This window comes from Orcinus orca, chromosome 1 (assembly GCF_937001465.1).
Source record: "Orcinus orca chromosome 1, mOrcOrc1.1, whole genome shotgun sequence".
Lineage (NCBI taxonomy): Eukaryota > Metazoa > Chordata > Mammalia > Artiodactyla > Delphinidae > Orcinus > Orcinus orca.
The window spans coordinates 35,531,784-35,553,348 of NC_064559.1; the positions used below are offsets into that span (position 1 = coordinate 35,531,784).

Sequence of the window (21,565 nt, forward strand, 5' to 3'; positions counted from 1 at the left end):
CAGGAAGAGGGGCAAATAAGTTGGGGTGGTAGCTGGGGGCTCAGATCATATAAGCCATGGTAGGAATGTAGTTTTTTGTTTTTTGTTTTTTTTTTTAGTTAGGTGAGGTTATTGGGAGAGTTGTGGAGAGCAAGGGACATGATCTGATTTACATATTTAAAAGTAATACTCTGGTTGTTGTGTGAAGAAGAGAGAGGCTGTGGAACAAGGATGAAACTGGGGACACCAGAAAGGGTATAACTGCAGTAAACTATGTAAGAGATGGTGGTAGCTTGGACAATGTTGGTAGCATCAGTAGTCAGAGTGATTGGGTTAAAGTATATTTTGAAAGTCAAACTGACAATTTGCTGATAAATCAGGTGTGGGGCATGAGAGAAAGATGGGAATCAAGGATAACCCCAAAGGCATTTGACTTGTGTTATGGGCATGTGATAAGGCCATTTAAGGAAGACCTTAAATGGTCTTCCTTAAGGAAGACAACGGGAGCGCTCAAGAGTTGTTTCAGGACATGTTCATTTTATGATGCTATCTTGGATGTCAAGAAGGCTGACAAATATAAAATCTAGAGGTTAAAAGAAAAGTCAAGCCTGAAGATACAAACTTCGTGGTCACCTACATATAAAGAATGTTTAAAGCCACGGGACTGAATGAGGTCATCTAGGGAGTAAATGTAGAGAGAGATCGAAGATTGAGCGTTGGGATTCTGCAACACCGAGAGGTTTGAAAAAAAGAACAGGATCCAGCAGAGTAAATGAGAGAAGCAACCAGAGAAGCAGGAGGAAGTTCAGGAGAGAATGTGGTTTCCTGGAAGGCATGCGAAGAATATCTTAAGAAGGAGGAAGTAATCAGTGCTGCTATAAGGTCCCATGTGGACTGAACATCGGCCACTGGATTTGGCTATACGGAAGGCGACCTTGACTAGAGAGGGGTTTCTATCAAATGATGTGTATTCAAAACATACGAGAATCATAAAATCAACTCTGTTCCAGCAACCTCCTTGCCACCAATGCTTGCCACGTAACTTGCACAGCTATTAGAAATTATTGTCCCTGTTTCATTTTTCATTATATAATGCCCTCTTATTGGAAAATTATTCCAAATGAAGTCAACTTCATGGACTCCCTTCAGTTACAGAGTGTATTCCAGTAAGTGCAGTGCTTTGTAGTGACAATCAATGTGAAATCTTACAACTGTTAATGATTATCTCCTACCTAATAATGCCAGTTACCCAATATTAGGATATTCGTTTTATGATTAGATGCATCTGTGAAACACATCAAGTATTGATAATTGCAAAATAGACATTATGCCTCTCAAAAGAGGACGTGTCACCAGTCAGAAAGGTTAGAAAATGGTGGATTAAACAGGTTGGTTTTTTTTTTTTGCGGTACGCAGGCCTCTCACTGTTGTGGCCTCTCCCGTTGCGGAGCACAGGCTCCGGACGCGCAGGCTCAGCGGCCATGGCTCACGGGCCCAGCCGCTCCGCGGCATGTGGGATCTTCCCGGACCGGGGCACAGACCCATGTCCCCTGCATCGACAGGCGGACTCGCAACCACTGCACCACCAGGGAAGCCCTAAACAGGTTTTTTTTTACTAAAAGATTTCTTAGAGCTTTTAATATTCTGATACGCACTTCAACTCTCCAAGCAGTGAAGACCCCATTTCCCAAACTTATACGCCCTCGTGGGACTACCGTTCTAGGCAATGCATTTTGAGAACATTGGTTTAGGGGAATCCAGCAGTCCTCACAAGTGGTTACCACCCACTGTGCTGAGTGAACATTGCCCCATCATCTGAAGGGACATCTCAGCAGGGCTAGTGAACTGCCGTCCCCTGCGGAACCGTTTGTTCCTCTTATTTTCATCTAGAGATATGAAACAGAGCTCTGATGTGATTCTGCCACCTATTAACCCCACTTTCCCCCATGTATATTTTATCAGACCAGTTCTAAAAAGGCCTAACTTCATTTGCTGAACAAACTGAAGTCTCTAGTTTCTAATCTCAAAAACTACGTGAAGAAACAGTGCCTAGAGCGGAAATAAGCAAGAGCTGCTTCTTACAAAGGACTGAAACAAAAGAACCTGATTAAAATTTAAGTACTTTTAAAAAATGTAAATAAATTTTAAAAGTAAAATAAAAAGATTTCACAAGGAAAATAATTTTTCTAGCCAGTCAGTACTCTTTTAATTCCTTTTTGTATCAACAGTCATTTTACAGTTTCCCCTTTTCACTACCTATCTCAACACAGGCTTTAAATATTTTAATGTAGATACACATCAAATAGTTGAAGGCCAGGTTTTAATGATAACCTTTGGGAAAGCGGAACTTTTCTTACCCACATTTAGCATAGACGGGAATATAATACACAAAGACCACCTCAATAGATGTGAGAGGAGGGAAATAATTCAGAAAGTCATTTTGTTAAAAATATTTATTTAAAAAAATACAATTGTCCATATCAAGTTGCACATACATCCATTAACATATCTATATAATTTTGGACTTTAGTAAATTTGACACAGTGCTTTCTTAAAGCCAGCTTGCCATTATACAAAGCAGATTCCTCTGACAATTCTTATATAAAATAGTTTTTAAAAATGTATCATCTTTCTAAAAAGATGCATATCATCATTACAGAATTTAACAATATTTTTGCATAAAACTTGAAGCCATAGAAAAAAAAGATCACCTGATTGGTTATTCAGAGCAACCCCTTACTATGTCTGGAGGTGCCCTGAGTATCAACTACACTTTTCCCTCCTAAAAGCAGCATATTATAAAGCCCTCAAAGTGCCAGCGCATATTCTTCCTCGCCAACCTAAACTCTGTAAAGTTTTTCTGCCACACGCATGTAGAGCTGAAGGCTCCGGCTACAGCCATACTAATTACCCTAAAACAACATCCCTTAGTTTCCCAACACGTTAAGTCAGACTGCTTAGCTAGAAGATGTGGCAGTTTCTCTCCAGCTGCATCAGCAATTAATGTGATTTTAATAAATGTTAGCAGTTTCCATCATTTGAATTGCTTTTTTAGGAAAAAGAAAAGAAAGTGATTTTAATACTTCAAAGGTCTCCCTCATATAAATTAAACAGATTAATCAAGACAAGCTGTTAATGACACTTTAACAATAATGCAGTCTTTTGGGTAGGTGTGCACTGGCATTATATGTAAGCATTCTGTTAACTTTACACAAAAGTAGTGGATACTAGATATTATGAGAGATAGATTTCAATATACAAAATAAACAAGGGGAAAAATAAACAATGAAGTAACTGTCTTCTCAGCTGAATGAATCGGAGTTTAAGAAAAGCACCCTGACAAGTTCTTATTACAGAGGCCAAACTAAGACGCTGAGGTAAAAGAATACATCTCTCTGCGTTAACACCACAGCAGACATATGCTCTCTTTCTGACTTACACATTGGGTGGGCGAAAATCAAAAGTTTAACGGTATTTAATTTTCAAGTGTTATCCGTACTTGAAGATCCAATAGGGCTCACAGAAAATCATTAGTTCTTCAAAGGACAAAATTGTACACTTTTTTTTAAAGCCAACTTGATTATCTAGTGTAAAGGGCAGAATTCTAAAAAACTAAGTCAAAAATTTTATTTGCCTCAAACCAAAGCCAACCAGTAGCAAAATGACTGGACTGAGTTTCATATTTAATCTTCCCTACCCACAAAGATAAATGAAACTGCTAGAAGGTAAAAGTGAAGAAATACATATGATTGTGACTAGAAAAGGTCGAATGGCCAAACCAAATAAATCGGCCTCAAGTAATCAAAAATTAATTGCATTCATTTCTATCTTTACATATATGCATCTCAGTTCACTTCACTAATACTGAACAGGGAAGTTCATACAATATGCTACTTTATCACATAAGCAATGAATGTAATGTACACTTAAAGGCCCTTGGTAATACTGCCATCAAAAACAAAAAGCATGAAATGTCTTAGAAAGGACTGTGTCCCCTACCTGGCAGACAATAAGCAACAATGATTAAACAGAAAAGAAACTTAAATTTGGCGAATTCACAAAGTTGAGTATAATCTACCAACTGCAAACCATTAAAAGTCATACATTTCTACAAAGCAGAATATTAAAAGCTTGTAAATTATTTTAAAGCATCCTAGCCAAAAGAGCATACCTTACAGAGCCTAGAATGGCTCATTGGGTAATCCACTTATCCCTTCTCCAAACAGTCAAGTTCCAGAAAACATAAGCAAGCAATAAACCTTAACTTCCCTGACCCTCAATATCCTCAAGGTGAAATTAAACAAAATAATCATTAAGTGCTTCCAGTTATTAAAAACAGAACAGTGCTAATAATGGTGTCCCAAAAAGTGCCAAGTGATTTCATACCAGTATATGGCATTCCCACCCCTGAACTCTAGGCAAGCTTGAATGATGGACTGGCTAGAACTCAGGCCCAGCCACAGGGCACCTCCCCACCCCCAACCCGTCCAGAAGATCCCAGGCCTGTCCTCGCAGGGCTCATAATCCTTGGAGGGGACAAGAACAAGAACGGGCCCTTATGAGATGGGAAACAAGGCAAAGTTGAGGAGACCATTCAGCCCAAGATACTCTTGAGTTTTCTGCTAATGCTTTCTATGTACAGTTCAAAAGGATGAATAAGCTACAATGCCAGAATTCCTCCACCACTATTTCAATCATGGTTAAATCTGTAGTTTAGAAATACTACGTCTAGTATAAACCTCCTCTCTGAGAAACGTAGAACCCAACGTAACAAGGATTTTACACAAAAATGTAGAAGTTTTTAGAAAGAACATTCTTATTTGCTCAATAATACATGAATATAAGAAAACAGTTTAAGATGACTTTGCTTAGAGTATGTCACATGTAGCACTGTACAGTATTTCTAAAGAGTAGACAAGCAATTAGTCTTTAAGGCCTATGATTCTATGCATTTAGAAAAACAAATGTGCAAGGCATTAATTTTTAAAAAGTGACAACTGCAAAGTGCAGCCAATTTTTGTTTTTAAGTTTTAGTATAAAATAGCCTAGGAACCATCCTAGACTAGGATGACCATATGTTCCCTCTGAAAAATAAGATTTATTTATACACGTACACACAAACATATACTCAGTCAATACATCAGTATATATACACACACATGTATGCACTCAGCCAATCAGAATGACTTGGAAAGAAATGCTCTAGTTTCCCAAAATATTTTAAAATAAAAACTTAAGCCTCATAAAACTTCTTGATCTATATTATACTCAAAAGATTAGAGTTCAAGAGACTATGTTTGATTGTATCCCTCATAAATTTTCTTGTTAAAGGTTTCATTTAAAACGTTAACAGCCTGAATTTCCTGGTTTCTATAGAAAGCTTAGAGCCAACCTTTCCCCTCTCACGCAAACCACTCTGATTTCCATCTTCACAACAACTGTGGATGGCAGCACCCTAGAAATTGCTATTTCTGGCAGGCTGTCAATCTACCACAATTTTTTTTTCAGAAAAGTAGCTTGAAGAAACTGGCAGCTTCAAATGGAACATTTATACTACATCAATAACTCACCTTTTCAGTTCTGCTCTGTTTACAGGTAAAAACATGACTTTCATCCTAACAGGTTCCACCAAGTACGAGAAATGAAATCAAACCGCCTTCTTTTCTTGCTTAACACACCACCACCCACAAGAATTCTAGATTCTAAGATTAAAACTTCAACTTCAGTAAGCAGAATTCTGATGACACAGAGAAATAACAGGGCACCTTGTTTCAGGCAACACCAGCAGCATTAAAAACAGTAACAACTGTTTATTTAATTGTTGATTAATTGTTGACCCCAAACCAAGAAGATAATTAACCAAACACTTTCCATCGAACTAATTCTCTGGTCAGAGTACCTGCTCAAGATAATTATGGCTGGCCTCCACTTCACTATTATGAATTGAACAATTAACTTCTCAATTCCATCCTGTCACACCCTCAGATCACAGACTACGTACTTCATGAAGAGTCTAGTTTTCCTGTTGCTGTGATCCTTCACTCAGAGCTCCAGGCTTCTGCACAGAGACCTGCACTTGTCGCCATACTTGTTTACACACCTAAGAACGGCACCTCAGCACAATTCTAGATTTCTGGCATGGGTAAATAAAATACATACAATAAATGAAGTGATAGATAGAACAGACCCATCAAGAAAATATTTATTTGTTCAGATGCCAAAATGTTACCAAAAAAAAAATAATAATAATAAACTTACCAATGCAGCAAGAAACTGGAGGTTGTTATGTATTTTAACATAAAGCAACTTGAAATAATTCTGAAATTGTTGGTAAAATATAACATTAATAAGGCCAAAAGAAGTTTGAGAGCAGCTAGTAAAATAAAAGTAAATTATAAAGTCACACCTAATATGAAAAGGAAAGAGACAACAGGCTGTCAAAAATAATAAGCATGAAGCTCTGGGAAACATTTGGTAATGGGCTATTTGGCAACGTATGAAAAAGAAATTTCTCATGAAAAAGAAATAGGAAATTTCAGAAAGTTGATGACAAGCTCTGCTGAAAAATTCCTAATCTCTACTGGAGATTTTACATGAAAATCAAATCAAATATGTAAAGGATTTCCCCATATATCACAACCAAAGCTTCCACATTGTATTTTTCAAGATTAGACTGACAAACAAACCCTGAGTCAGGGGGCTTTAAAGTAGAGTACATGCCTCCAGGAGAGTGCACAAGACAATCTACTGGATGCAGGAAAAAAATATTAGAATTTCTACTCAAGATTTATTTTATGCCATCCTTAATTTCTGTTTTGTGTTATGTCTTATAGTGTATATAGGACTTTAGTATAGCAGTATATAACTTAACATATATACATATAAATTTGCAATAGGGTATTTGTGTTCAAAGCCTTTTATTGATCAAGGTGTGTGTTCAAAAAGGTTGGAGACTGCTTTTCTGAAATGCCAGTGAATGGCTCTAATGTGCATAAATTCACTAGAAACATACAAAACTGCCTTTGAGAACTTTAGAATCATAACACAAGTTCTGAGATCAGGATGAAACGATGTCATTAGACTAGACATCACACAATGCCAAGTGTGAATGGCACTGAAGTGATAATATCAACAGCCTGCAGTTACAGTTCCAGAATTCCAAGCCTCTGATTTACTGTCTCCTCCAAGCCTAAGTAACACACAGTATGGAGAAAACTAAAAATGTGCCATGTAAATAGATTCAACAGTCAGTGCTGCCTTTTTTGATCTCTACTATAGTATGTAAATCTTCAAGGAACTGTAAAAAAAATCCAGTGTAAAAAAAAAATCTAGTACCCTTTTACTATAGGCTCATGGGCTTATTTTCCCCATCAAAATCTAAAGAAAAAAATTACTGTTACCTGTATTTTAACCACCAAGATGTAGAAAAATTAAACCTGTATTTTAACTCAAAGAAGCGTAAGGCTGACCTTTTGAGGGTTTCTGGACTCTTCCATCATGTATAAATTTTTAAAAAATCAATGGAAGTTTCCACCTTTGAACACATAAAATATGCCATGAGGAATATTATATCACAAAAGCACTGTGACAAGCCAAAAAGAAAAAAATTATTTTAGAAATTATGTGAAAATCCACCCTAGGGTGAAATAAATGCAGTGGTTCACTGGCTGAGTGTGTGGCTCTGAGCCAACTGTGTGCCCCCCTTCTCAACTCCAAGGTGGGGGCTTAAAATCAACCACAGAGAGAGTAACTTACATGATGGGAATCAGCAAATGCTACAATTTAAGGGCCTTTTTTTTTTCCCTTCAGAGAGCCTGGTGGTTAAACATCTCACAGCATACAACTGACTAGATATCGGCCAGAGCAAATGAAAAGTTAAGCTAATCACAGCAGAAGTCACAAAAACTCACTAAACCTGCTCCCCTATCTTAACTTGGGCTCCTTTGGCCAACCAGCATTCATCCTGGCAAAGTGACTAGTGATGGATACCAGCTACTGCTACCAAATATAAGTCTCTCCAGTGAATACTGATCTTAAGTGGTATGTCACCTTTTGATGCTAAGAAGAACTCTGTGGATGTTCAAAAAAATAACAAAACAGAGACTTTTCCAGGAAGGAGGTAGTTTACAAATAGAACGATCTGCCTCATACACACTTGCACTTAGTTGCAGTTTCATTTCACTTAAAAAAGTGAACACATACATACACACAAACACACACACCAACTTCCCCAAAACAGTTGATCTCAAAGAGAAAGCAGATCATCATCAACCTCCTAAGGCCCACACCTCTCAGAGACTTCTGGGAGAGGTTTATAGGCAGAGGACTCACTAAAACTGGTTCCTAGGAAGTTGCTTTGACCGAGTTTTCATGGTGCCCTTGGTTCCAGGCACCCCTGTGCTGAGACGGTTAATTATCAAAGATACTATCTATGAAAACAAACCAATGGCTTTTCTCCTTTGACTCAAAATAAGATACTTTTGTGCTCTCAAAATTTAAAATATCTAGTTAAATCAAGCCATCAATATTTACTTATCTAATGTACAAAATGTGAATTAACCTAATAAAAACTAGTCCAAAGTGCTGCTGAGCAGTCTAATTTCAAAGAGGCATGCAAACGAAATGATTCAATGTGGGAAGAAAATCCAGTATGTCTGTTCCCCATCACTACTGAACACTACCTTTCAACACTGCTATTGCACATCTCAGGAACAGAACTTTTCAGCTGATAACCACAAATGAACCAGTAACAGTCTCCAACACTACAAATATAAAGGCAGCTCCCTGAATACTGTCCTTCTGCTTCTAATGAACTAGCATAGACATCTTATGCTAGAGTTTCTCCATACTGTATAAAACAAAGTGAACTTTATGTATCTGGAAGATGCTGGTTTATAGCAGTGTCACTTTGAGCCCTCAAGTCCTTACTACTCCCTTATTCCATTTACTTCAGGTGGTTAATTATAGGAACTATTTCGAGGGTTAAAAGACTAGTTTAATGGGCACGGTGGTGGTGGTGGTAGCAGCATATCATCTGATCCTGGACTTTAAAGCCAAGTTTTTCAAAAGACTCAACTGTGACGTTGGTATCAAATCAGTTTAGGGGATCAACAAATCTGTCTGCACCTGGCACTGATTACTATATGGTAATATTTTATAAATTTGGTAGAGATGAAGGCCTAACTTTTTCACTACTAATATGAATAATCCAATCCCTATGTATGAGCATTGCCAAATGAACTCTGCTCCTTTCTTATTTAAAAAAAAAAAACTCAAAGAAATAAGCATATCTTTACTTCACTACAGATTTGGAGGCTTCACTTTGCTTTTCATCTTCCTAATTACATTGTTAAAACTATCACAACCTCTAACAACCTTAAATTTAAAAGACAAATATACGGTAGAAAATGGGATAAAATGAACAGAGAAAAGGGTCCTTCATGCCGGTACCTTCCAACTGAGAAAAGCCCTACATGTTGTTTCAAGTTATTCAATTGAATCTTCGACTCAGAGATGCCTCAACATTTCAAACCCCAGGTTCATCTCCCTAAAAGCCATCATTTACCATACTGTATTCCGTGGGTGTGTAATCATACCACCTAGAGAGCAGATGACATTTCTGTGCCAGATATGGGGTCCCATGTTCTCACTGGTTGTTCCAAATACTGTTTTAAGTCCCCGGTTTAAAAATCTCCCTAAGTGGGAATAAACTAGCTCCATGCTCTGTTGACAGGTTCAGACAAGATCACACATATGGCTAAGAGATCCACCCTGAATAAATGTAAATAAGATGCCTTTTTGTGGAGTTGCTTACATATGTTATAGTTCATAGCAAAACAGAATCTACCCAATAGTCCTGCTCCAATCTTACTTGGTGTGAATAGGAATGATTCTTTTTCCTCTACTGCTTATGCACAACTCAGTATTCAACAGAGCACATTAAAGTCCTAAAGATATGGCCAATTTCATTTAACTAATATTTTTTATATAACATGCTCAAAGCATAATTTTTTTCCTGGCCAAAGGGTCCCAATAAGGCAGGAGGAGTAACTTTGTTCTTAATTCTCTTGCAAAGCATAGCTAGCTGCTAAACCCCACCAAAAATTTCTTTAACACAAAGTTCAAAATATTTTTTAAAAAGAAAGAAAAAGAGGGAGGTGGAGTCTGGACTCCAATTAAGGCATTTTTATACACAGTCTAACTTGAGTCCTATTCAAAGGGAATCCTAAAAAAGCATTTTTAATGGAGAATGGCAGAAATCACAATAGTCTATTATCAGCATTGTGATGTATCAATTGCTCACTTTAAATGTAATCATGTTGGGTGTCTCTTGGGTGTTATTCCTTGGTTCTCTCATCCCACAAGTGCATAGGTTATGTTTTCTGTAGATCTGGGGAAAATGGGCCAGGGGTGGAAGGTCCATCCAGGCCAGACAGAGTGAACGGCCCATGACTGTTCAGCACAGAAGGAAACTGAGAAAGAAAATAAAACACATTATCATCCTATTATGCAACCCTAAATTTCACTTTCTGTCCCTATTATATTCCCTGAGGCAGAATATGACATCCACCTGCAGTGGCTCACAGGACAAAGGCAGTAATTGTTTATCATGGAAGAATATGATGTCACAGAAACTTTTAAAAAATTGTTTGTCTTATATGTTAAATATTAACACCCTCCAGCGTACCTTGATGGAATGGAAAGAACAAACCTATACTTTCCCTCAGATGCTAAGGTACACAGGTTCACACTTGACTTCAAATGAAGGTTTTAGAAAGTTCAGTAAATGACAGTATGCACTACAGAGTATAATTCAATTGTATAGCAAATCACAGACTATCAAAAAGAGGTCCAGAGGAGATGCCCATCTCTTAACTGCTGCAAATAGTTGTAGGGTGCTCATCCTACAAAAGCGCTCCCCATCATGTATTCTGAGACCAAATGTATATGGAGATTCCAGGCTGGAGCTCCATGAGCACTATGACTTTCTCTCTATAATTCAATTATCTGTTTGTGAGAGGCAAAGAAAAATGTAAAATGGAATATGGAAAATTCTCAACACTCTATTCAATAATTTATAAGTTTTTACAAAAAACTTATAAAGTAGTAAGATTTTTAATTTTCTTTCTTTTTTTCCCCTTCACCATTCCATTTCCAAAAGAACAAATAAAAATTTAAATTACAAAATCTAAGAAAATCTCCCAGGGAGTCACCCTTGAATAAGTGAATGAATCAACTACAAGAAAGCCTACAAGTTATAAAGTCTAGATGTTCTGGGCAAAAAAATGGTTTAAAGCTGTGAGACCGGGACTTCCCTGGTGGTCCAGTGGTTAAAAATCCACCTTCCAGTGCAGGGCACGAGGGTTCGATCCCTGGTCGGGGAAACTAAGATCCCACATGCTGCGGAGCAACTAAGCCCGTGCGCCACAACTAGAGAGCCCAACTCGAGAGAAGCCCATGCGCTGCAACTACTGAGCCCGTGCGCTCTAGAGACCACGCGCCACAACCAGAGAAGCCCGCACGCCACAACAAAGAGCCCACGTACTGTAACGAAGACCCAGCGCAGACAAAATTAAATAAAAATAAATAAATAAATACCTTAAAAAAAAAAAGATTAATAATACCTGCCTTGCAGGGTGTTAATAAATAAAGCAAGCTGTGAGACCTTTCCTAAGATCTTGGTTAAGAGGTAATACAATATTCATTTTTTAAAATATATATATTTAAAATGCTGATGAATATCAATTCTGAATGAGGGGGGAAATGGGAGTATTTGATACACTATTCTCAAGAGTTTTCTCTATTTTTTTAAAGTCCTCAGTTAAAAGGGGAAACCCCTCTAAAAAGAAATATATATATATATACATTTTCTTTTTTTAGAAAAGAGGATTTCCAGCATTTAAAATGACCAAAAATAAAATTGGATAGGCTCAAAATCTACTACAGTTTTAAACAATTCTTGATCTAATTCAAATGTATGGGATAGTAAACAATGAAAAGGAAACTCTGCCGTGAATATTTATCTGAGTTGTCTGCTGGCCAGAAAATTAACACTTAGAAATTCAAAAATAAATCTAAGGAATACTTATTAAGTAGAAGTTTTACAATGATTAACTGAAGAGTGGATACTGCCTTTTTGCCTCTTTCTTCATTTCCCACACCCCAATTACAGAAGACAAGCTTTTATGTAATTTACCTGGAAAAGTGTGTTAGCACCTTGTAGCCTGGCTGGACTTAGGGGAGCAACAGGGCTGAGAGTACTCCAAAAGTGGATACTGGAGAGCAAGGGGCTCGGAGTCAGTAAGATGGGTGTCTGCAATACAAAACCAAAAATATAACTAAATGGCTTATCAGGATTATGTTTACCCTTGTAATACACAAATAGCTCTGAATCCAAATATTGTCCTATTCTCCACTCCAAGTATCTCCAAGTCGGAAATCTTATCATGAGGAAAAACTCAGAAATTACTTTTACAACCCAAGTAAGATAAAGGTCAAAATATTTTCTAACCCGTTTTTGGTAGAATCTTTTTCAAATAGAAAAACAAAACCAATCTGAATTTTGGTATGGAGAAATTATGGGTAACTGAGTCACAAACATATTTTCCCCTTAATAATGTGTAGGTCTAGGAGTAATCTAACTATTTAAATGTTATATGAGATGAGCAAGTTAAGAAATAGCTAATGAAAATAACTGCACAAACTTGTAAGGACCTCAGGATCTGTTGTCTTCTAACTTGAGATTATCACTGTTGTTTTATATGACCCCCCCACCCCCCAAAAAAAGAGCAAGAGAGAGAATATACTTATTTTCTTTAGGAGAAAGTGGAAACACCAAATACTTATTTACTTGTAGAACAATGAATTTTTTAACACAATTCTCCAAACCTTTTATTTTGACAATCCTAATTGAGGTGAGGAATTGGGTTACTTTCACAGGGTCATATAACCTTCTGTAAGGCAAGCCTAATGAGAACTTGAGGTTATAAATTCTGGATTTGTTTTAAAAGGTGAGTAAAAACAAACAAAACAAAAAAAATGCAGCACTAATAAGAAAGAAAGTGTTACCTGCGAAAAAAGTGCTGGCGTAAGAGAAGCTGTAGGGAGAGATGGGCTTAATATTCCCAGTGGGCTTGGATCACTGCCCGTGATCACCAGGGTTGGTGCCAGCTCTAACCCCTTGGGTTTCTTGGACCTTGATGAATTATTTGTTTTGTCCTTTTCTGGCAAAGCCAAATCCTGGTCTTTAGGCTCCAGGGACAAGTCCTCCGGAAGTTCCATTGGCTGAGAAGCCACTGATTCCATGTCTGTGTCCATGTCTGGGTTGGAACTCAGTGGTGGTGAAGGTGTTCTAGAAGGCTCCTGCAGAGGGGACACGGACGAAATAGGTGGTGTGGTGGTAAAAGCGGCAGTTACACTAGATGCAGAAGTTGGTGCTTCCAGAGAAGGCAGTCTGGGGGAAGCCAAATTCTCCAACGCTTGCATAGTTTCTTCTGAAGATGGAGAAATACTTGGGCCAGTAGAAATGGCAGCAGCAAGAGGTTCAACTGGTGGCTTTTTGGCAGGTGTGGTTACAAATTTGATAACAGATGGTGTTGGCTCCTGAGGAGATTTTTTCTCTGCCAATTTCTCAGCTGGATTCTCAACCTTTATAGATTTGAAAAGCTTCCTGTTGGAGGAGTTCAAAGAGTTGAGAGTAAATGAAGAATATAAGCCAGAGTGTATGTAGTCATTGCGGCTAGAGGTCTTGGCACCAGGCTGTGCTGGCTTCTCTTTCCCGCCATTCTCCACATCTTTGGAACTGTTGCTGCTGAGTTCACTGACGCTTAAAGCTTCACAGTCTCCCTCAACCCTGCCCACTGTCATCGGATCCATGTTCAAAATCTCTGGGTACGAGACAAACTTGTACACAAACTTCTGACCATTCACTTTTTTAATGATATTCTGTAGATAAATAAAATAAACACTCTTAGACTTTCTTAAACTTTTCTTAAGCATTTCTTAAACTTTACCCACCCCCCATGAAAAAGCTGACCTAATGGGGTTCTCTATTTGACAGGTAGTTTACTTGAAAGCTTCAAAATCATCTAAATTTATCTAGCCATACCAAACACAGTTCCTACTATTATGGAGTACAAGTTAAAAACATTTAAATGTCTTATTAACAACTGAACTAATATGTTACATCAAAGCTGAAAGATTTTAATTGCTTAACACTGTCAGCTAAGTATCTGTATGAAGTCAAAAATTTCTGAACTGCAATCTCAAATAACTCCAAAGGTACAAGCCATTCACATGCTGAGGAAGCAAAAAGGAATTCAGAATATTACTTCTGCTAAGGTTCCTACTTCCTTCAGAAACTCCAGCTGCTTCTTACCTCATCTCTCCATACAGGAAAGCTGATAACATCAACCACTCAAAGGTGAAAGAAATTAAGATCCCAGCTTCTCACTTTAATTCTACCCATTTGAGCCATTTATTTCACTTCAGTGCCCAAGAATGTATTCAAAATAATAAGAAATTAAACAAAAAAGTTTTAACTAAGAAATCACATCTAGGTATTAACAGCTATTCTTTAAGGTATTAATTTGTGTTCCAGATTAAACTAAAAAGTAAAGATTAAGTAGAGCTAAAAAAATGAGTAAATAGACAATTTTTAAAGTAAATTATGATATAAACAAGAGTATTTATTCATCCTCAAGAATCTCAAAGTTCCTTTTCCTTATTCCAACTCTATAATCATGTTTTCTTTAAAGACAACTGTAATTAGGAATAATAAATGAGCAATGGGAGCTGGGTACTGAATAAGAATATGCAGAAATACACCTGGAACATTTACATCTTTCATCCTAATTCCAAACTGCTGAAGCTGTAAAATAAATTGAATTAAAATAAACCAGAACAGTGATCATTTCACAATGTATACAAATATCGCATCATTATGTTGTACACCCAAAACCAATATAACTTTATGTCAATTATACCTCAATTTAAAAAAATTTCTTTTAATAAATAAATAAACCAGGACATTAGTACCTCTAACCTCACCAGAAGAGAAGGATCAATTCTTGTTTTGAGGTGGATGTGTATTACCTTCACATAATAGTATCTGAGGGCTCGGCTGAGTTTGTCATAATTCATATTAGGCTTGTTCTTTCGAATCCCCCAGAGACGAGCCACCTCTTCTGCCTGCAAAAGCTTGAACTCCCCATTATTAGAGGTCCAGCAGATCATGTGATCGTTCTGAGGCTCCTTTAGGAGCTGAAGGAGGAACTGCCACAGGGTGATAGCACTGTCCATAGCAATGAGCTGAAAGAGGCATCGGGTAAGATACACAATTAACAGCCAACCGTATATGTCAGACACTGTTTTAAGTACTCTAACTGTATTAGACTAATTACTCATTTTATCCCCACAACAATCCTATAAGACAGATACTACTGCAGCCTCATTTTACATGTGAAAAAACTGATTCATTAAAGAGTTAAGTAACTTGTCTAAGGTCACACACGTAAATGGTGGAGCTGAGATTTAAACGCAGGCAATCTGGATCCAGAGTCCAAACTCTTAAGCATGCCACGCTGCTTAAGAAAAGTCTTGCTGTGAGATAAAGCTAGTTTCATAAATTGCAGGAGCAGACTGACGAATGCCAACCAGTAGAGTATCACTGTTATTAAATTTTATCTTAAAAACTCATTGTCATATTCTCTGAGGAGACCACCATTTCAGCATCTATCTAAATTAGCCCAGCTGGTTTATTTGCCAGGATATGTTGTGTGTCTCAGGGTGGCCCAGAGGTATAGGGAATAATCTACTTTTGCTCCACTGGTATTTCTCCTCCAAATAGTTTCCATTATCATAAATGTAATTTACACACATTGGCAGCACTGAAAATTCAGCAAAATGTTCCCTAAGTTACACGTCCTGTCACCATTCTGTCCACAGGGATTCCACCTGCATAGATCCTCCTTTTATTTGATTAGCAACCTTTATTTGATTACCAAGACTGGAACTGAAATATCTTTCAGTATCTCAAGTTTTAGGATCTTCCTATTTAGGCCAGAGTTTCCTAAATTCAGCACTATTGATATTTGGGGCCAGATTATTTTTTTGTTCCAGGACGCTGTCCTGTGCATTGTAGTTTAACAACCCTGGCCTCTACCCACTAGATGCCAGTAGCACCTCCTGCCCAATTTGGCAATCAAAATGTCTACAGACATTGCCAAATGTTCTCCTGGGGGGACCATATCATCTCAGTTAACAACCATTGGTTTAGGCAATGGAGCAGCAAGGAAATGTTCTCACAAAGTTATTTTCCACACAAAAACTTCCAAACACCTTGTTTATAAGGAAGAATTTTTTAAAATATTTTTTAAACATCTTTATTGGAGTATAATTGCTTTACAATGGTGTGTTAGTTTCTGCTTTATAACAAAGCGAATCAGCTATACATATACATATATCCCCATATCTCCTCCCTCTTGCATCTCCCTCCCACCCTCCCAGGAAGAATTCTTTAGGGCAGAAACTCTGGCCATATATAAGCACATTCTAAAAAGTCTATAATTGAACTTGACACACACACACACACAAAACAAAAAACCTTCCTTTTTAAATCTATGAATTAGATCTCACTGGATCAGAACAGGACTTAAATGAAATCAATTCTGTTAAAATACTGTAAAAACAGGTAAATTGACTACATCAAAATTTAAAACTTTTGTGCTGCAAACAATACCATCAAGTGAGGAGACAATCCTTGGAATGGGTGAAAGTATTTTCAAATAATAAGGGACTTTCATCAAAAAGTATAAAGAATCCTTACAATTAAAAAACAAACTGAAAATAGGCCAAGGATTTGAAAAGACATTTCTCCAAAAAGTAATACAAATGTCCAACAAGCACATGAAAAGATGCTCACTGTCATTAGTTACTAGGGAAATTAAAATCAAAACCACACAAGATACCACTTCACACCTACTAGGATGGCTACAATCAAAAAGACAGATGATTTAAGTGTTGGCTAGAATGTGGAGAAAAGTGAAACCCTCATACATTGCTGATGGGAATGTAAAATGGTGCAGCCACTTTGGAAAACAGTTTGGCATTTCCTCAAAATACTAAACACAGAGTTAACATATGACCCAGTAATTCCACTCGTAGGTATATGCCCAAGAGAAATGAAAATATATGTCCACACAGACACTTACACAGGAATGTTCACGGTGGTATTCATAATACCCAAAAAAGTAGAAACCACCCAAATGTCCAACAACTGATGAGCGGACAAGCAAAATGTAGTATAACCACAGAGTGGAATATTAGCCAGAAAAAGGAATGAAATACTGATATGGGCTACTTCAGTGGATGAACCTTGAAAACATTACCCTAAGTGAAAGAAGCCAGCCATTTATATGAAACGTCCAGAATAGGCAGAGAGTTGATCAGTGGTTGCTTAGGGCTGGGAACGGGGAATGGGTGGGGAGAAGAAAAGGGGAGTGACTGTTAATGGGGTGATGAAAATATTCTAAAGTTAGATCTTGGTGGTGGTTATACAACTCTGTGAATATACGAAAACCACTGAACTGTACTAAGAAGGTGAATTTTATGGTATGTGAATTATATCTCAATAAAGATGTTAAAAACAAACACTACAAACAATACAAAAGTTAGGCCTGAGAAACCTAACTCTAACTATGTACAACTCACAAAGGGTCAACAATGTCTGCTTCCAAAAAGGGCAAAGATGAGGAACTATACTAGAAAATATCTTGAGTTTCTGTAACTTCTGAGACATTCAAAAAGTCCTCCAATTATCCTCTTATCACTTCGAAGCTGGTTATACAGAGATACTGTCATCCAAAAGTAGAGTTGGGAAAATGATAAAGAATAGAATAGGGGAGATGCCTCCCACATTTATAGAGTTAATGGAGAAACAGGCCATGAATCTAAGTCTCTTTCATCACAGTCATAATATTCTGTTCATTAGGGAAACCACTTCCCTAGATGGATAAAAGCATTCACATCACCAGTGGGTTGTAAAGAAGTATTACATTATTAGATACTAAGTGATAATAATGTACAAATATGAAATGCTACTTTAATGCTTTTATGCTCACTAGAAATCATAGTTTCCCATAGCCTCACTTAAGCTGGGTTAAAATAGAGGTTTTATATTATATCCATCAAGTATTGGGCGGGGAGGTGGGGGGGATGGTCCCTGCCATTTCTCTGACTTTACTGCAGAGGCTTTTCTTCTGATAATGCCTGTTCATGGCAAGTTACTTTTTAACTACATATGTTTCCCATTTAAACAATTATTTGTTAGTCTAAATCTGTTACAACTACTTCCCAGTAAATTTCAGCTTAACCAGAGAACTCAGTCTCCACATTTCCAAACATCATCTTCATTATCAACAATGCTTACAGCAGTGTGTGAATATGTGTGAGAGAATGGTAATGGTGATGATGTTGAAGCTAGAAAGGAGGGGAAGAGGAGAGAGGAGGAAAGAAGAAAGTGAACACGGCAGAGAACCGGCATCTCAAGACTATTACAGATTTGGTGCCTGTAATTCCATTTATTTTTGGAAAAATTCCCCAAACCAAATCCTAGAGTCTTAATGCCTATCATGCAGACAGTGCTTGAACCCTTCAGGTTTATAATGGCTAAGCAATACACGCAAAAAAAAGGAAATAACCATCAACATCTCCACAGTGAGTACACAAGTGCCATCCTGAGCAAATGGGAGGTGTTCCCAAGGTGGTGTCGGTTTACCTTCCACCTCTCCCTTTGGTTATTAGGAGAGAGTGTGTACTGAGCCAAACGCTGGTGGGGCTGTTGCATACTGCAGGGCAGAACCCAACTGTGTGCAAAACGCTGCAGCTTCTCTAGTGTACTTCACAGTGCATCGGGGATGGGAAATGGCTGTGAAAGAAAATGGGCACTGTGGTTTTGGACTTACATACCGGAAAAAAAAATTTCTTTTGCGAAAAACTAACAAAGACATAAAATGGACATCCTCAGTGGGTACTTTAAAGGAATATTTTACTCATTCAATTTTGATAACAGTTTATTCTTTGGCTGAAAAGGTGGTGAACCACTGGGCGTATAGTTAAGCTGAACCTCTTCATTTTAGTTCCTAAAAGTGTGCTATTAATATGAAATTCAACAATTTCTTCAGCCATAAAAGAGAATTAAAGGAAAAAAAGTTACAGAAGACAGTTATGTAAAATTACAAAGAGTGAAATAAAGTCAAAAATATTAAATACTTTTATTCTCAGTCAAAAAACCCCCAAACCCTTTATTTTTCTTCTCACGAAAATCTCAATGTTTCTACAATTACAGTTTTTTCCAGAAGTTACAGTTTTAAAAGAGATTTTTAGTAGAAGTATAATGAGGGAGGGAAATACTTAACTGATCCAAATGAAGGAATCTGATTTTTGAGGGATTAAATGTGGAAAACATAACTGATTCTAACTTAACACTTCAAAGATAGTAGATTAGTTCCTGTGCTAAAATGAAAGGAGCATGTTGAAGTAACTCATTAGGGAAAGGAAGCCTCTATTAAGTGAAAACTTTCCCACCCTAAACATGTTTATAATACACATAGTCCAGTTGCTGTGGTGACCCATGGCCCAACTATTTTTCAGAAACAGTAGCTAAGACCCCAAAAATAAATGTCTCCAAATTCAGAGTGCTGCTTAAGTAAAACAAAAGCAAATTATGAAATGTATCAAGCCTAGTTTTGACTTAAAATCATCGTAGTTGTCAAAAAGTAATCTGATGTATCTAACTGTACAGTATCCTATACTGACAGAATATTAAAAGTGTACTGTTACATTACCATAAAACTTAAAAACAACATTTCCCTAAATGGATTCCACTTAACGCAGTTTTAACATTTAAACAAAATTAAAGAGGGGAGGGTTCCTGAGGGGGAAAACTGAATCACAATACATTTTAATGAAAACACCACTGACAGTCTTAAATATTGAAGCATCAAGTTTTCCACGCAGTGGGGCGGTGAGTGGGAGACGGCAAAGAGGGAGGGAGGCTCTGATCCACCAACCAAAGAGATGGGTGAACCGTTCTGATGAGGAATAAAATTCCAGAGTCTTTCTTTAAATGCCCTAAACTTCAAATAGCAATAGCTTGGGAAAAAGCCAATTGTGTATCGTTTGACTACTTCAGCCAACAATGACCTTTATTTCCTGCCAAAGCCAGTTAATATTCAGCCCCCAAAAGATGTTTCCAATTGATCTTCTTAGGCATGAAGAAGCCACCAGCCTCGCGGCAGCTGTACATTAAGCGGAAAGTAAAGAGGGGAGGGGGTTTGCGGGAGAGAAATAGAAAAAGAAATGAAACTTGACACCGGATGAATAGCGAGCTTGGGGACAGGAAGAGACACGGATGACCGTGTGCCCCCGAGGAGATCAAAGTCCAGGGGAAGAGCCGCAACCTCACCGGGCCTGGGTAAGCACTGAATTACTGTACTTTCACTTTCCAACTTCCTGTCACTACAGAAAGTCAGAATTGCTCCCCTCTTGCCCCCACCCCCCAAAAAAAAATCACTGCGACCTTTTGCCCCAGGGACCTCGCGGTACCAAATAAGGGGCGAAGAGAGCGGAGCGGGTCGCGCCGCATCTACCTGCGCGCCTCGGGGCTAGGGCCGCCTGAGCGGGCGGGGCGGGGCAGGGGCGGATCCCTAGGGGAGCGCGCGCCGCAGCCCCCGCGCCCGCCCCCACGCGCTCGTTTCCTGTTGTGCAGCGAGCCCCTCGCCCCCGCCCGCGTTCCCCGCTGTTGGGGGGGCCTCAAGACCCCGACGGGGTGCGGGGTGGACGGGGCGTGCGGGGCTGGCCGCTCACCGAGGCCGCGCGCGGGGCTCCCTCTGGGTCTCCGCCTCGAACACGATGCTCCTCTCCGCCCGCCGCCTTCTCAAGCTGGGAGCTCGAGGATGGCGCGGCAGCCGCTGCGACCCCCGCGGCGGAGCCGGAGAAGGCACCGGCGGCCGAGCCAAGCCCGCCGGGTGCCCGCAGCCGCCCGCATCTCCCGCCGCCGCCGCCGCACCAGCCGCGGCTCCTCGCGCCCCGCCCTCCCCGCCCTCCCCGCCCCCACACGCGGCGGCGGCGGCGGCGGCGGCGCGGGTCGTCGGGGCCGCTTCCCGCCGGGCGCGCGCTCGGGGCGTTCTTCGCCGCGGCCGAGCCTGCCAATCGCTCCGCGGCCGCCGCCACTCTCAAACCCCCCCGGCTGCGTTGGGGCCCCTCCCCGACGCCGGCGCTGACGCGCGTCACTTCCGGGGGCGGGAAGGGAGGGGCCAATAGCACAGGGGCTCTGCCAGCCGCCGCCGTAGCAGTTTCCGCCGCCGTCCCCATCCCCGTCCCGGTTTTGGGGGGCCAGGGGTGCGGGCGCGGCGAGGGTGCTGTTTGGGTTTCTCCGCTTTGCACTCTCCGCTGGATTACTAGCCAGTTGCTGTTTACTGAGGCCCACGACCCGAAACCGCACTCCGAAGCTGCCACATGGGGCCCCTCCGTGTCTCCCCCGCCCGAGGGAAGAGGTGGCGCTCGCCAAGCAGCCTCCAGGGGACCA

The 21,565-nt window shown here is 39.4% G+C and overlaps 1 protein-coding gene across 2 annotated transcripts; it reads right to left on the reverse strand.

The window, feature by feature from the left end:
- Positions 1 to 2,417: 2,417 nt before the first annotated feature.
- On the reverse strand, positions 2,418 to 21,221 carry ELK4 (ETS transcription factor ELK4). Of its 2 annotated transcripts, none has more exons than XM_033410511.2 (5): positions 20,845 to 21,221; positions 15,016 to 15,288; positions 13,048 to 13,923; positions 12,176 to 12,292; positions 2,418 to 10,451 (listed from the first exon to the last, which is right to left on the reverse strand). In XM_033410511.2, the coding sequence occupies exons 2-5, from the start codon at positions 15,277 to 15,279 to the stop codon at positions 10,353 to 10,355; spliced, it is 1,356 nt and encodes a 451-aa protein (XP_033266402.1). In that variant the 5' UTR covers positions 15,280 to 15,288; positions 20,845 to 21,221; the 3' UTR covers positions 2,418 to 10,352. The 2 variants fall into 2 exon arrangements, with proteins under 2 accessions (XP_033266402.1, XP_004282491.1); XM_004282443.4 differs by having other exon boundaries at positions 15,073 to 15,288; positions 20,845 to 21,218.
- Positions 21,222 to 21,565: the final 344 nt, after the last annotated feature.

Coding starts and splice junctions, on each gene's coding strand:
- ELK4 (XM_033410511.2), bottom strand. CDS start 15,279: ATGGACAGTGCTATCACCCTGTGGCAGTTCCTCCTTCAGCTCCTAAAG. Junction 13,924..15,015: donor CTCTTCTGGTGAGGTTAGAG/GTACTAATGTCC, acceptor ATTTATCTACAG/AATATCATTAAAAAAGTGAA. Junction 12,293..13,047: donor CGCCAGCACTTTTTTCGCAG/GTAACACTTTCT, acceptor TTTGTATTGCAG/ACACCCATCTTACTGACTCC.